This window comes from Moschus berezovskii, chromosome 3 (assembly GCF_049115385.1).
Source record: "Moschus berezovskii isolate FMDL1 chromosome 3, NW_MosBer_1.0, whole genome shotgun sequence".
In the NCBI taxonomy this organism is placed as follows: Eukaryota; Metazoa; Chordata; class Mammalia; order Artiodactyla; family Moschidae; genus Moschus; species Moschus berezovskii.
The window spans coordinates 25434207-25448854 of record NC_142462.1 but is presented as its reverse complement, the minus strand read 5'-3'; the positions used below and the strand labels follow the sequence as shown (position 1 = coordinate 25448854).

Below are 14648 nucleotides of genomic sequence, written 5' to 3'. Positions count from 1 at the left end.
AAGACTTAATCATTGAGCTTCTGAAACAACCCCAGAACTACTACTGTTTATGTCTCCTGTCATGAGATAGTTAGCACATGGCTACCACAGTTAAGTATTCTATTACTTGCTTCCAAAAGCCTAGATAAGGTACAACATCAAAAAGATGAACAACCAAAACACTTAACATAAAAGTCACATGCACATTGGTAGTAGACTCCACATGTCGCTCTGAAATTTCCGGAAAATTAAAGTTATTGCAATCAGTAACATAATTCACAGTATCAGAAACCAGTTAATAAGCAAACACACAGCTATACCTACTATTAAGAACTGAGAGAAAGAACACTATATAATGTATTGACAAACAGGCTCATCAACATTCTCAGTTTAAACAAAAAAAAAATCAATAAGGCTTTCAACAACAACAAAAGTATAAAAAGTACACATCAACTAAACGAATAATAGTTAAGAATCAAAATAATTTTATCCAAGAACACAAACATATAATAATATGGCTCATGTAAATGCTTGGAGCAGTTGATAATCTGTATAAATTTCAAGTAAATTATATTTCTTACAGTCATACTTCAAAAAAAGTTAAATATGATTCTTAGAGAAGTACCACGGAGAAGGCAATGGCATCCCACTCCAGTACTCTTGCCTGGAAAACCCCATGGATGGAGAAGCCTGGTAGGCTGCAGTCCATGGGGTCGTGAAGAGTCGGACACGACTAAGAGCCTTCACTATCACTTTCACTTTCATGCATTGGAGAAGGAAATGGCAACCCACTCCAGTGTTCTTGCCTGGAGAATCCCAGGGAAGGGGGAGCCTGGTGGGCTTCCGTCTATGGGGTCGCACAGAGTCGAACACGACTGAAGTGACTTAGCAGCAGCAGCAGAGAAGTACCAAAGTGAAAGTGATCTATCTGCTAACAGGTAACCAAGCTGGAGGAAATAGTGAGCAACTTATGCAAACCAAAAAGATAAAGAGACACATGTATGAATAAAGTTATTCTAATACCACAAGTAAAGGTACCAAGGAAATACCCTCAGGCAATGCCTGTAGATAAATGGGAAATCAAATTGCAATTCACTATACACAAAATGATGGTCTGAAAACTAATTTTACTCTAGAACTCTTTTCTTAATGAAATCTTAAAAGGAAAAAAAAAAAGACCTTAAATGCTAAACAGCTGATCACATACAAGGTGAATGATAGAAGGGATTGGTCCCTCAACTTGTATTCTAATCATTGAGAACACAGTAAAAAATAGTAACAAAAAAACCTGTCCTCATGAATCTATGTCCTAATGAAAGTGACAGACAATAAACAAATTAAAAAGAATCATACATATTATCACACACCATGATCAAGTGGGACTTATTCCAGGGATGCAAAGATTTTTCAGTATCTATAAGCCAATCAAAGTGATATACCATAATAACAAATTGAAAAATAAAAACCATATGATCATCTTCATAGATGCAGAAAAATCTTCTGACATAATTCAACATCTATTTATGATTTAAAAAATAAACTCTTCAGAAAGTGGACATAGAAGGAACATTCCTCAACATAAAAAAACGCCATATACGATAAAACCACAGTTAATACCATAATCAAGGGTGAAAACCTGAAAGCATTTCCTATAAGATCAGGAACAAGATAAAGATGCTAACTTGTACCACTTTTATCCAACATAGTTATTTTGGAAGTCTTCGACACAGCAATCACAGAAGAAAAAGAATTCAAATTGGAAAAGAAGTAAAACTGTCACTGTTTGCATATGATATTGGTGCTATACCTAGAAAATCCTAAAGACACTACCAGAAAACTACTGGAGCTATATTGGAGAGTGGTTAGGTTAGTTAAAAAGGGAAGAAAGCAGCAGAAAAGAGAATAGAAACTGTAATGGGAATGGGAGGATTGCAACTTTAGACCGGGCGACCAACAAAAGCAAAAGTGATTAGCAGATATAGAATGAGGACCTGACAAAAAGTGAAGGAATGAGCCACGTGGGGGAAAGGCAGCCCATGCAAGGAGACAAATACAGAGGCCCAGAGCAGGAGCTCGCCTGGCCAGTCATTAAAGGAGCAACAGGTGAGCCAATGAGGCTGAACGAGGGGAAACGATAAACTCAGAGACGTCATGTGAAGCCAGATCACACAAACCCTTATAGATAGCAGAGAAACTGGCCTCTAGTTTTAATCAGATGGAAAGCCAATGAAGGGTTTTGAGCAAAGGAGTGACCAGATCCGACTTAGATTTTAATGGGAGAATACTAGCTACAACTGAAAATGTCCTCTGTTCTCTACGAAAAGGCTTGACACCAAAGCCAAATCTGGCACTGCCTGTTTTGGGAAATACAGTTTTATTTGAACACAGCCATGTTCATTTGTTTATATATTGTCTATGGATTTTTCATAATCAGTGGCAAAGTTAAATAGTTACACACAAGCCATAGGCCCACAAAGCCTAAAATATTTACTATCTGGCTCTTCACAGTAAAAAGAAAAAATTGCCACCCTCTGCTCTAGCAAGACAAGGCTAGAAAGAGCTGGGAGGTTATTATATTAATCCAGGCGACAAAAGAAGACCTGGACTAGGGCAGAGCAATGAACTTAGCAAGACAACATTGAACATGTACTAGATATATTTTGAAGACAGGATATGCTAATGAATTAGATATGGAGTGTGAGAGAAAGTGATCTGAGTAACTGTCAGAATTCATCCAGAATAATTTTTAAAATAATGCCTAAAACAGCCATATAAACACATTACTGAAGATCTCATACAAAATATCTACTTTTAACGGATGTAAAGTCTTTATTAATTCATTTAAAAATGTTTTGATCCAACAAGAGCCATTCTTACCAATCCTGGTTCTTCAAGGAATATTAAGGCATCAGTTCAGTGCCAAATATCTAATTTGAGCCTTTGAAATTTAATCCATGAATGATTGCAATCCATTAAATGAAAGGTTGTAGGAAAAATATATGATACCTAATTTCACATTATTTCAAAGAGATTTTTTTACATGGTAACAGATTATAACAATGTTTACAGTACCAAAATCATACTTTATCATAGAAGAAACTACCATATGGTTTAAGTGAAAGATAAGGAATCTTAAAACTAACTATATGATGTGAAACGTAAGTTGCAATCAGCATAACTGGGCCTGTTTTGTTGTTTGGTTTTAACAATAAGATATATTTTGTCAAGAAGTGAAGTCGCTCAGTCGTGTCTGACTCTTTGCGACCACATGGACTGTAGCCTACCAGGCTCCTCCATCCATGGGATTTTCCAGGCAAGAATACTGGAGTGGGTTGCCATTTCCTTCTCCAGGGGATCTTCCTGACCCAGGGATCAAACCTGGGTATCCTGCATTGTAGGCAGATGCTTTACCGTCTGAGCCACCAGGGCCATAATATGGCTGCTGCTACTGCTAAGTCACTTCAGTCATGTCTGACTCTGTGCGACCCCATCGACTGTAGCCTACCAGGCTCCTCCGTCCATTGCATTTTCCAGGCAAGAGTACTGGAGTGGGGTGCCATTGCCTTCTCCATAATATGGCAAAATATTCTAAATAATCTAGAATTTTCACAAAATGGGTCAAAAGCAACAGAACACATCTCACTAACAGGATAAAGTACTATGGCAAAAGGCTATAAAAAGATGTAAAAAGTATGCTAGGGTGTATGATGTCACTGGATGAAACCAAAGTACTTTCTTTTTCAACCTTTCTTTGACTGCCTATATAAATCAGCCATTAAGAAGTAAGAAACACAACTTAATAAAACAGTCTTTAAAAAAGACAAAAAAAAGTGCTTTCTCTAATGTCATAAAACTGAAACAGAAGACAAGGCATACCCACAAACAGCAGATCTATTTTGATTTAAAATTTATTTTTTCATCAAATATGCATTACACAAATCTTAATCTACAGAAGTACAACCAGGAGAAGCAGCCAAGAAGCTCATTTTAACAAGATGTTTATTGACAGGAGCAAACTTCATTGATATTGATTCAAGCCAAGTCATGTATTTTAAAACCCTATTCAAAATTCTAGTGCTAACAGTACTAGGCTGGAGAAGGAAATGGCAACCCACTACAGTATTCTTGTCTGGAGAATCCCACGGACAGAGGAGCCTGGTGGGCTACAGTCCATGGGGTCACAAAGAGTCAGACACGACTGAGCACACAGCACATTCAAAATTCTTTATGATTTTTCAATTATATAACTGTTTACAAGAAGAAACCACAAATACATGCAAAGATGCTTTAAATCAGTTCCCCAAAAAGAGTTCATTTAACAAGATGGGGAGAGAAAAATCACACTTCATTATTCCAAAATCCAGAATTCCTACCTAATCAATCAAAGGAGGGAGCAAGGCAAGGAAAAAACCTCAGGCCCAATCTCCACATCGTGATTTATCTAACTTTCCCTGTAAATTTCCCCAGATTAGCTCACAGATATATATTCAGACCACAAACTGTAAACTATTTATTCAGTGTAATACTGCGTTTTGTTTAATTTGAATGCCTTTAGATGTGGAGATGCAATCTTTAAATCACTATGGACCCCATGATACCCCCTGTCCCATACATGGCTGCTTCACACATTTTCATTAATTAAATGGCTGCTGTCTACCAAAAATAATGATGGATGGCACTACACAAAGAGACCTGAACTACCACAGTATAAAAGGCAAAGTCCTCTCAACACGTTCTAAAAGAAACGGCTACAAAAAAAACATCCTGGCTACAAAGTTCAAAGTTTCCAGAAGTCCTAATCTTAACCTACAGAAACCTTGATTCAGATTATTCACTGAGATGTATTTGATCTGCTGAGTCTTACTTCATCTTTCTGGATTTCTGCCACCATCTTGAGTAATCTGTTGTTGTTCAGTCACTCATTCATGTCCAACTCTTTGTGACCCCATGCACTGCAACATGCCAGGCTTCCCTGGCCTCCACCATGTCCCAGAGCTTGCTCAAATTCATGTCCATTGAGTCAGTGATGCCAACCATCCATTTCGTCTTCTGTCATTCCCTTCTCTTCCTGCCTTTGATCTTTCCCAGAATCAGAGTCTTTTCTAATGAGTGGGCTCTTCACATCTGGTGGCCAAAGTATTGGAGCTTCAGCTTTAGCATCAGTCCTTCCAATGAATATTTAGGACTGATTTCCTTTAGAATTGACTGGTTTGATCTCCGTGCAGTCCAAGGGACTCTCAAGAGTCTTCAGCACCACAGTTCAAAAGCATCAATTCTTCGGTGCCCACCTTTCTTTATGGTCCACTCTCAAATCCATACATGACCACTTGAAAAACCATAGCTTTGCCTTGTTGGCAAAGTAATGTCTTTGATTTTTAATAAGCTGTCTAGGTTGGTCATAGCTTTTCTTCCAAGAAGCAGGTGTCTTTTAATTTCATGGCTGCAGTCACCATTGCAGTGATTTTGGAGACAAAGAAAATAAAGTCTGTCACTGTTTCCACTATTTCCCCAACTATTCGTCCTAAAGTGATGGAACGGGATGCCATGATCTTACTTTTTTAAATGTTGAGTTTCAGGCAGCTTTTTCACTCTCCTCTTTCACTTTCATCAAGAGGTTCTTTAGTTCCTCTTCACTTTCTGCCATAAGGGTGATATAATCTGCATATCTGAGGTTATTGATATTTCTCACGGCAATCTTGATTCCAGCTTGTGCTTCAGCTAGTCCGGCATTTTGCATGATGTATTCTGCATATAAGTTAAATAAGCAGGGTGACACTATACAGGTTTGACGTACTCCTGTCCCAATTTTCAACCAGTCTGTTGTTCCATGTCCGATTCTAACTGTTGCTTCTTGACCTGCATACAGGTTTTGAAGGACGCAGGTAAGGTGGTCTGGTTTTCCCACCTCTTGAAGTATTTTCCACACAGTCAAAGGCTTTAAGGTAGTCAATGAATCAGAAGTATATGCTTTTCTGGAATTCTCTTGTTTTTTCTATGATCCAACAGATGTTGGCAATTGGATTTCTGGTTCCTCTGCCTTTTCTAAATCCAGCTTAAACATCTGGAAGTTCTCAGTTCAAATACTGCTGAAGCTTGACTTGGAGAATTCTGAGAATTTCCTTTACTAGCATGTGAAATGAGTGCAATTGTGTACTGGTTTGAAGATTCTGTGGCATTGCCCTTCTTTGGGACTGGAATGAAAACTGACCTTTTCCAGTCCCGTGGCAAATGCTGAGTTTTCTAAATTTGCTGGCATATTGAGTGCAGCACTTTCACACCATCATCTTTAAGAATTTGAAAGAGCTCAATTCCATCACCTCTACTAGCTTTGTTCATAGTGATGCTTCCTAAGGCCCACTTGTCTTCACACTCCAAGGTGTCTGGTTCTAGGTGAGTGATCACACCATTGTAGTTATTGGGCCATGAAGATCTTTTTTGTATACTTCTTCTGTGTATTCTTGCCACCTCTGTCTTTTAGTACTGCTAGGTCCATACCATTTCTGTCCTTTATTGTACCCATCTTTGCATGAAATGTTCCCTTGGTATCTCTAATTTTCTTGAAGAGATCTCTAGTCTTTCCCATTCTATTGTTTTCCTCCATTTCTTTGCATTGATCACTGAGGAAGGCTTTCTTATCTCTCCTTGCTATTCTTTGCAACTCTTCATTCAGATGGGTGTATCTTTCCTTTTCTCCCTGCCTTTTGCTTCTCTCTCTTCTCAGGTATTTGTAAGGCCTCCTCAGACAACCATTTTGCCTTTCTTCATTTCTCTTTCTTGAGGATAGTTTTGATCACTGCCTCCTGTACAATGTCATGATTCTTCGTCCATAGCTTTCCAGATTAGATCTGACTATCATATCTAATCCACTGAATCTATTTGCCACTTTCACTGTATAATCGTAAGGGATTTGACCTAAAGGTCATATCTGAATGGCCTAGTGGTTTTCCCTACTTTGTTCAACTGAAGTCTGAATTTTGCAATAAGGAGTTCATGTTCTGAGCCACTGTCAGCTCCCAGGCTTGTTTTTGGTGACTGTATAGAGCTTCTCCATCTTTGGTTACAAAGAATATAATCAATCTGATTTTGGTTCTGGCCATTTGATGATGTCCATGTGTAGAGTCTGTCATTGGAGGAGGGTGTTTGCTATGACCAGTGAGTAATCTACATGACTCCATTATACAACTGCTCCAATGTATAGGTCTACCAAATAGCTGTGAAAATGCTAAAGGTCCCTTTAGTATTCCTCTTCAATTAATCAAAATACAACTGATCATAATCAGAGACTGGCACAAAAACAGACACATGTGCCCAAAATATAATCTCAATAAGATCCATTCATTGGTAAAATATGTCCCTTAAAATTGGCTCAAAAAATTTTCTTCGTGAGATTATCATTTTTACTTGTTTCTTGCCTATGAAATAAAATGGAATAAGATGAAAGCCCAACATAAAAAATATATTTTTACATGACACTGAAAATTCACCCAATAAAGTAGCATAACAACAGAGGCTTAGATAGTACCATAAATCTATTCCAAACATAAAGTAAGAATTACAGAACACTCAATTACCTACTTATATAAAAAGCTTAAACAAAACAAAACTTGGTCTCAGGATTCCTTATAGTAGTAAAAGATTTTGAAGACTTGCAAAGAGTTTATGTGAGTTACAGTTACCATATTAGAATTTAAAATTGAGACATTTTTTAAATATTCATTTATTTTAAAATAACAATAAGCCCACTTACTTTTATTTTATGTTAATAAAAATAACAATTTAATGAAAAATACTAAGATTTACATACAGAAAAATTGTTAGTGAGAAGAGTGACACTGTTTTACATTTTTGCAAGTCTCTTAATATCTAGATTAAAGGAAGACAGCTGGATTTTCAAAACTGCTTCGACATTCAAATGCTTATATTGTTATATGCTATATGATCTCTGGAAATCTCCACTATTACACGTGAGAAATTCAAGAGCAAAAACAGTACGTATTATTTTCATACTGTTATGAAGACAGTTTTAACCTCACAGACCTTGAGAGAATATTGAAGAGTCCCAAAACGTACTATGAAAACGACTGATTGCTTAAATTTCTAGTAGGAAATTTTTAGAATTAAAAATAATTGTAAAGAAATAGAAATGCAGGTACTGAAGACAGGGTAATGATTTTATTTAAAGAGAAAAAGAGCAAGGTTATTACTAAAATATAATTTTAGATTTTTATACAAGATGTGCAGACATTATAATGCTTTAAAACACCTTGAATTATGTTTCATTTTATCTGTCAGATTTCATTATAAAATTTTAACATGTTTTCCAAATGTATGGCTAGCTTTAAGATTGAAAAAATTCACATATACTGTTTACTCAAAGTTTTAGACCAGTGATCTAGACAAACACTTAAAGAATAAACTCACAAATTTATTTTAAAATGCACACCTGTTGGAGAATATAATGGAGTCATGATAAGTCTTATGAACACATTCACCAACCATGGATTTAAATAAACCTACCTCTTCCGCTGCTGCCTCTGAAAGCAGACCTTCCTTTTGAGCACAGGTCACATGGAAATAGGCTCTGCACATCCCTGCATCACAGCTAATGCAAACGCCAGTTCGAGCAAAACGAGGATCTTCACAGAAGCTACACTCCTACATGGAACAATAGGAAAAGTCTCAGAGGGAAAACATTCCCAGAACAGAAACTGCATTCTCATACAAAGCTTCTACAAAATACAAAGAGTGAACCAATAGTACCAATAGTATATCAATATAAACAAAAACTGTAGGTAAGCCAAATATTTATAAGAAGAAAAGTAATTCTCTATATAGTTCTACAAAACCAAAATTCCACTTATATAATAATGATTATAACAATAAGTAGTTGAAGGCTTTCCATGCACTAAGCACTATTCTAAGCACTTTACATGAATTAATATATATAATTATTTATATATAGTGTTATTTGACACTATTTCATAATAAAATGTGAAAGAAGTACTACAGTCATTCTCATCTTACACGTGAGAAAACTGAGGTAAATGCAGTCTTTAACCAGATAATCTTAAAGACCATGCTCTTAACCATTAAACTACACTTATTTCAACAATAATATTCTATTTGAAAAAATTAAACAAATAAGAAGCCAGAGAAATTCACCAAAAGATCTAGACATTGAAATCAAAGAAATAACGCATTTTTAAAATATATTTAAGAGAAGCAGAAGCAATCTTAAGTAAATAATTTTGTGAAATTAAATAATACACAATGTAACCAATTATTTATATTCTTCCTGTATATAAAAGGAAAAACTACAAAACTAAAGGAATAAGCTGTTGAAATTACCCCAAATGCCAGCACCCTGACTTTTAACTAAACCATAGAAAGGAAGAAAAGAATAAAAACCTACTATCAAAATATACTCTATAAATATGAACCTTCACAAAATAACTTGCTAAATTATGAAAGACTGAGGAGGCAATGGCAAGCCACTCCAGTACTCTTGCCTAGAAAATCCCATGGATGGAGGAGCCTGGTAGGCTGCAGTCCATGGGGTCACTACGAGTCAGACATGACTGAGCGACTTCACTTTCACTTTTCACTTTCACACACTGGAGAAGGAAATGGCAACCCACTTCAGTGTTCTTGCCTGGAGAATCCCAGGGACGGGGGAGCCTGGTGGGCTGCCGTCTATGGGGTCACACAGAGTCAGACACGACTGAAGTGACTTAGAAGCAGCAGCAGCAGTCAGTAGACAGTTAAAGAAGAACTGCTTAGTAAATGCATTTTATATAAATTAAATATGAGGGAAACATTTAAAAAGAAAAATGAGAAACTTTCAATAGATGCTAAAAACATCATTGTAATACTGTAACAGTTAGTACCTACTTGGTAGACAGTACCAAACTGATATATTAGCACTGTTATCCAAGAACTGTGTTCTGGGCACAGGTGTGAAAACACTGCCAACTCCTGACTTTCTACTGCCTAGTTAAAGGTCTTTCCCATTAACAGTAGTATATATATGGTATAAAATATCAGCAAGTAGTAATATAAACATTAAACAAAAAAACTGTTAAAGAGAAAGAGAGTAGAGGGGGATGGAGAAGGGGAGAAATTATTTAAAGGATGTCAATACCATGAACAGAATCCAATTGGTTCAGGATAACAATTTAATGTAATTTAACGTAATAAAATTACATTAAATGAGTAATTTAATGTAATATGATGAAATTGGGCAAGGGACTTCTGAGAGAACACAAAGAAAAAATGTCTGACACTGAAGTCTTAAAAGACTATAGAACAACCTCACAAAGAAAACAGAATCTTCCTCAATTGCTTGAATCATTTACAATGCTAGGGAACGAAGCAACTGAGAACACAGGGAAGAAAGTAATCAGAATTAGGAAATGGATAGACAATGTGGTCTAGAGAGCTGTCTAAGATAAAACTCACAACACTGGATTTGATTTTGCAGATGAGCTAGACAGTACATGATTTTGTTACTCCTTTTCCTAGTAATACTTCAACACAAAAGCAGGTGTAATGAAAAAAAATCAGGTGATAACTACATATTTAATGACTCGTTTTTAATCCAGAGGTCACTGCTAGCCTCAGTTTTATGAAGCAGTATCTGCTTACTGGTTTTTTTTTAATTGCTTTGAGATTTATATTTATGGTAACAACATATGCCTATTGAAAATGATGGAAGTCAGTCCCTTTTAGGCTCGATGGAAGCTGCTATCAAAAAGTAGGTACTTCCATTTCCAAAAGTGGTAGACTAGGTAATCTGTATTGCTTCTACTCAACTAGAAAATGTAGACAAATTAGTATTTATTTACTATAAAGATATTAGAGAAACAACGAGACTGTGTACAGGTACCTGAGGAAAGTAAATTCAATACTAGGGCTTAGAAGCTTTAGCTAATTCTGGAGAGGGAAGCTGCAATTACCAAAACCAAGGCAAAAGATTACTGGAGTGATTGTTAGAGTCCAAGGAGGATATTCTGGATATAATAGCAGAAACTATCAAAGTTTAAAATCAGAATTTTCCAACAATATATGTTTTTTACCTTACCTTTAATTTAAAGGTTACTAATGCTTTTCAAGAGACTCCCTTCCCAAATGCCCAACAGACAGTAACGGAAAGAGAATATGTCAGTGCCTACCTAGTTCTAGCATTCTAAAGATGTGTGCAGTAATTATACACGTAAGTTTAAATTAATAAGTGTGTTATCTTATCACTCATAATCTAAAAGTCATAGTAAAAAACCAATTTATAATCTATGGAGACTCATTTGCTAGGGCAGGTTATGTAGTCATAAAATCAGTCCTTGAAATCTGAGTAAGATAATGGGCTTTTCTTGTACTCTTTTCATAATTTCATAAATTTCACTTCAAAAGTAAAGTTAGAAATTAAGCTCGTATTTGGTCCAACTGGTTAACAATAAAGATTTAATCTGAGAATTCATTATACACTAAACAGTATGCCAAATGCCAAGGAAACAACAGTGATATCAACTATCATTTTTCCACACAGGTTAAACTAAATTACAAACACATGGAAGAATTTATATATTACTGGCTTTCTGGGAAAATTACTGTCAATTATAAATGATTCAGTACTTTACAATAGCATAATTGGGCTTTCCTGGTGGCTCAGACAGTAAAGAATCCACCTATAGTTCAGGAGACCCTAGGCTGTATCTCTGGGTCGGGAAGATCCCATGGAGAAGGAAATGGCAACTCATTTCAGTATTCTTTCCTGGAAAATTCCATGGACAGAGAAACTTGAAAGCTACACCCACACAGATTACAAACAGTCAGATACAACAGAGCAATTAAGAATGCACACAAGCAATAGCATAATTAGTAATAAGCATTTCTGTAGTTAATAATGATATTAGCAAAAAGCCATGTAAACTAACAAGTAAAACTTTCTCTTAGACAACCAAAAACAGTTTGTCTCACCTTGGCACCATATTTGGAATAGTTCATTTCTGTTAGTGTTACTGGTCGTAATTTGTCAATATCTCCAAAGGCTACACCAGGAACGTATAGGGCACAAACGATGTGAACCCATCTATAAAGAGAAAAGATCTGACTTTGTTATCAAACCTTCTGATAAAATGCCCACATGGAAAATAAACATAAAATATATGTGCCATATCAAATAACTACTGCAAGAATTTTATGGCCAGGTCTCAAAAACTCAGACATACAACTACAGAATATTAAACACTTAGATAATTATATCATTTAGTTACAGAAAAGGGGACTGCAATAAGTGCTACTTTTCCAGCAGCTTAGCCAAAGCTGAGAGTTAACAACTATAATTGCCATTCACTTAAAATTCACCGCACTTTGCACTTATCTGTTATTCTTAAATATTTGCACAAAACCACTATTCAAATGAAACAAAACATTTTCATATGCATGGAAAAGTATTCACATTATTTTAAGCACTCTGAGAATTAAGGATCCTAATTTAAGAACTGTGAAGTTACTCTGAATAAACTATATAACATTGATCTTTCCTGCTACTTTTTTCTAAAAGCTATTAGATAATCCTTAATGACATATTTAAAAAAAAAATTCTTGGTGTGCATCTTAACTTTCTTTCTTCCTAGGTTGAAACTGATTGAAAGGAGACTGGACAGAACACTTGTGATAATATAAGGAAGTCACAGTTCATTCAGCTCATCTGTTCACCATACAACCTATGTACTATGTATGTGCCCCACAAATAAATAATTTTTAAAGTCTGGACGATGTTACAACACTAAACAACAACAACAACAAAATGTTCAGAGTTTCAGTGTACTAAAAAAAAAGTAGGAGCTGATTCTAATTACATTTTTTAAAAACTGTTCTGAACCTCTATAAAATATATTAGGAACCCTTTCTGTTTGCTTACAACCATACAAAATACAGGACCACTAGATTTTGAAATGTAAACATATCTCCCTCATCTCTGCAAGAAAGAGGGTAAAAATGAGATGGGAAATATCTCTTAACCTTGTGAAAATATTAACAAATTTTGCTTTATCATAGTTTGAGAGGCTACAATTGCTACATGGTTCTATCTTGTGATGCACTATGAGTCTTAAAGAAATAAGACTAAGAATAATTTTATAGAGGTACTGGGGAAAATAGTTACAAATCTTTAAAATTTATCCTTTTTTATTGGGAAGAAAATTCAAAGTTTTGAAGATTTTCTTGATAAAATCCTTTAATCCAACTTCCCAAACGCATCCTGTGAAGTTCAATATAAAGATACACATCTTCAACGAGCAGCTGCTTTCTCAATTTAATTTGAGCAGTTTTTTCATGCTCCACTGATGTATTAAATGCTGCTGTACTCTGTAGGAGTTTATCTTTGATAAACCCAACAGCTGGCTGCTTGCTTCATATTGACCTTCTTAAAATCTTTTAGAACTAGTCACACAAGTACTACAGATTGAAACTGCCATTTCAGTGTGACTGGCACAAAAGTGTATCATTTTCCCCAACCATACTTGTGAAGATGCCAACTTGAGTCTTTATTAAAATACATACCAAACAGCTGAGATAATTTTGGTCCTTTTTAGTATGGGTTGTATATAGATTTTTGTTCATTTGTTTAACTGCATGTACTTTAGAACCTTGTAATTAAGACAAATTGAGAAATCAAAAAGGAATAAACTTCCTTGTTACTTTATCATTCATTTTGCTTGGAGCTATGAAGGCAGATGTTGATTAGGAAGGAGAACAGAAAAGAAGCATCCCATAAGACCACCAAAACACAGAGTCAGAATTGTCATTCTAGCATAGAAGCTACTAATATATTCTTTTAAATTTACAGATTTTAATAAAGCAAACTAAGTAGGAAAATACTTCTCAAAAACTCATTTCAAATAAGAACTATATTCATCGATCAAACTTGATTTTGAAATGCTTTGTACTTGCGGTGTCTTTATAACACATTAAAAAACTCACTTCAGGAGTTATTTTGATCCCTGCATTTATTCATTCAATAATTAGTTACTGAGCGACTGAACTGAACTGAAGAACAGAGCACCAGGCAGGCAGTGGGGAAGTGACAAAGAAGTATGTGAAATGCTTGCAGCATAAGATGAGATATGCTATTATATTAAAGTATGTGTAATATTTCCCATATTCAGGTTTATCATACCACTAAGGCAGGATAAAACACTCCCTTTAAGAAAAAAAATTTAAAATTTAATGATAAGAATGTACTGATGGTCTTTTCACATTAAATTGCATTATTTTCTATTGTAGTATATGTAGCTCCCATCAGACACAGAAGGGAAAACAGTCGAAATGGCCTATGTAATAGAAGAAAATTTCAAAACTTTTTTCATTATTTCCATACGTAGTTCTTTCTTTTCATCTGTTTTCCATTTGAAGCTAGAGGACTATATACCTGTCAAATCTTCGTGGTTTTTTTGCTTTTGATTCAAGCTAGTATTACATCCTTCAAACCGTATCAATTTCCACAGTACTCTACAGGTAAGTATGGGCATCAGCACAAATAAAATGTTCAAAAAGCATAAAAAAATTTTCCAGGCTGCACCAACAAGGGAGGTGTCTACATATATGATAGATCCACAGAAGTCAATGTAAATATATCTCAGTAAAACTGAATGGTTAAAGAAGCCTCCCTT

At 35.4% G+C, this 14648-nt stretch overlaps 1 protein-coding gene across 5 annotated transcripts in view; it reads right to left on the bottom strand.

Moving 5' to 3' along the window:
- The window catches only part of PHF14 (PHD finger protein 14), a 223572-nt gene that overhangs the window by 163891 nt on the left and 45033 nt on the right, over nt 1-14648 (bottom strand). For all 5 annotated transcript variants that reach the window (XM_088833499.1, XM_055420498.2, XM_055420500.2 and 2 more), the window contains exons 6-7: nt 11953-12064; nt 8497-8634 (exon numbers count right to left, since the gene is read on the bottom strand). In XM_088833499.1, the coding sequence (XP_088689625.1) occupies nt 8497-8634; nt 11953-12064 (250 nt within the window). The remainder of the gene's footprint in view (nt 1-8496; nt 8635-11952; nt 12065-14648) is intronic.